Source organism: Capsicum annuum, chromosome 7, assembly GCF_002878395.1.
Source record: "Capsicum annuum cultivar UCD-10X-F1 chromosome 7, UCD10Xv1.1, whole genome shotgun sequence".
Classification (NCBI taxonomy): Eukaryota; Viridiplantae; Streptophyta; class Magnoliopsida; order Solanales; family Solanaceae; genus Capsicum; species Capsicum annuum.
Window position 1 is genome coordinate 218,283,091 of NC_061117.1, and position 1,806 is coordinate 218,284,896.

Genomic DNA, 1,806 nt, shown 5'->3' on the forward strand with positions numbered 1-1,806 from the left:
TATATATATATATATATATATATATATATATATATATAGTTATATTCTAATTTATAAAACATATACACATGTATACGTTAAATATACACGTCTATAGAAGATCTATTCACATGTATACACTCTATTCTATGTATATGTAATACTTTAAATGAAATATACTACAATATACATATATTACAATATATACTTGTATAGTTATTTACTAACTTATAAAATGTATACGTTAAATATACACATCTATAAAAGATATATACAGATGTATATGTTAAATATATACGTCTATAGAAGATATATACACATATATACACTCTATTCTATTTATGTAATAACTCCAAAAAAAAAATTATTTTTTTTCTTTTTTAGAAAAAAAAGGATTCTGGATCGGGCCGGGTTAACCAAGCTTAAATTAAAAAAATAACCAATTCGGGACCCAAAACCCTGAACTTATTGGGCCGATTTCTTTAGGTGGGCCGGGTAGGGCCGGGTTGGCCCCGCCTACTTGACAGGCTTATATGATATCTCTCCGGGCCTTGCTTCCTTTTTTTTTTTTTTCTACTTTTCATATTTATTTCTTTTCTTATGTACACTGTGGGAAGTCACATCCAATCATGCCTATATATCCCTTTATTCATGTAGCGAACTCTCCAGAAATGCATTGTGTAAAGTAGTTATTCCACTCTTACCTTTAGCACACAGTAATCGACAAAGTAGTGAAGTGATCGAAGTGTAAAATCATGGCAATTCCTAATATACGGATCCCTACTCGACAGGTGTTCATCGACGGTGAATGGAGGGAACCCGTTAAGAAGAATCGGTTACCCATCAGCAATCCGGCAACTGAAGAGACTATCGGGGATATTCCGGCAGCTACAGTGGAGGATGTCGATAACCCTGTCAAAGCTGCACGGAGAGCGCTTCGTCGAGATGATTGGGGTTCTACAACTGGAGCACAGCGCGCTAAGTATCTTCGTGCTATTGCTGCTAAGGTACAGGAGAGAAGGCCTGAACTTGCTACACTTGAAACTATTGATAACGGAAAGCCCTTAAACATACTAACGGGATTGGGACATGAAGCTGGTTCTCCTTTGGTACTGTTGACAAGATTGCATTTACAGGAAGTGGCCCAATAGGGGTCAAGATCGTGACCGCTGCAGCTCAACTTGTTAAACCCGTCATTCTTGAGCTTGGTGGGAAGAGTCCAATAGTTGTGTTTGATGATATTCATGACCTTGATATAGCTGTTGAGTGGACTCTTTTTGGCTGCTTTTGGACAAATGGTCAAATTTGCAGTGCAACATCTCGTCTAATATTACAGGAAACAATTTGTAACACCTCATAAAAGTCGTGCATGAATTAGCCTTTAATAGAGTATTCTTAGACTTAAAAAAAACTTGAAAATTTTTCTAAGTGTAACTTAGAGTCATTTTAGCTGGTAATGTTCGAGATACAACTTTTTAACCTTTCCGACCTCCGTTTTTAGATTTTCAAGTTGCATTACGATCGGACAAGCTCATAGTACATCTTGGATAAGTTTCGGAATTTTTCAGAATGCATAAGGCTGCATTTGGATTTCAAAACAGTAGTAAAACGCATAGCCTGTTGCCCAGTTTTCAGCATTTCAGCATTTCAGGGTCAATTTCAAACGATCATATAACTCTCTGAATATAATGAACTGGGAGAGCTACTACCTATCAAATAAAGATCTTTAAGTTTTCTTTCCAATGCAACTAGTTTCATCCAAATCCACCATCTGAGTAAGGATTTATACCCGTTTTACTTCAGCCTGTCAATTTGTCAACTAAGGGA

The 1,806-nt window shown here is 36.2% G+C and overlaps 1 protein-coding gene across 1 annotated transcript; it reads left to right on the top strand.

Annotated features, from left to right (window-relative positions):
* Window positions 1-542: 542 nt before the first annotated feature.
* On the top strand, window positions 543-1,598 carry LOC107876879 (aminoaldehyde dehydrogenase 2-like). The gene has a single exon (XM_047415523.1). The coding sequence runs from the start codon at window positions 735-737 to the stop codon at window positions 1,128-1,130; it is 396 nt and encodes a 131-aa protein (XP_047271479.1). The 5' UTR covers window positions 543-734; the 3' UTR covers window positions 1,131-1,598.
* Window positions 1,599-1,806: the final 208 nt, after the last annotated feature.

Bases quoted from the DNA above. Each gene is read 5' to 3' on its own strand.
- LOC107876879 (XM_047415523.1), top strand. From the start codon at position 735: ATGGCAATTCCTAATATACGGATCCCTACTCGACAGGTGTTCATCGAC.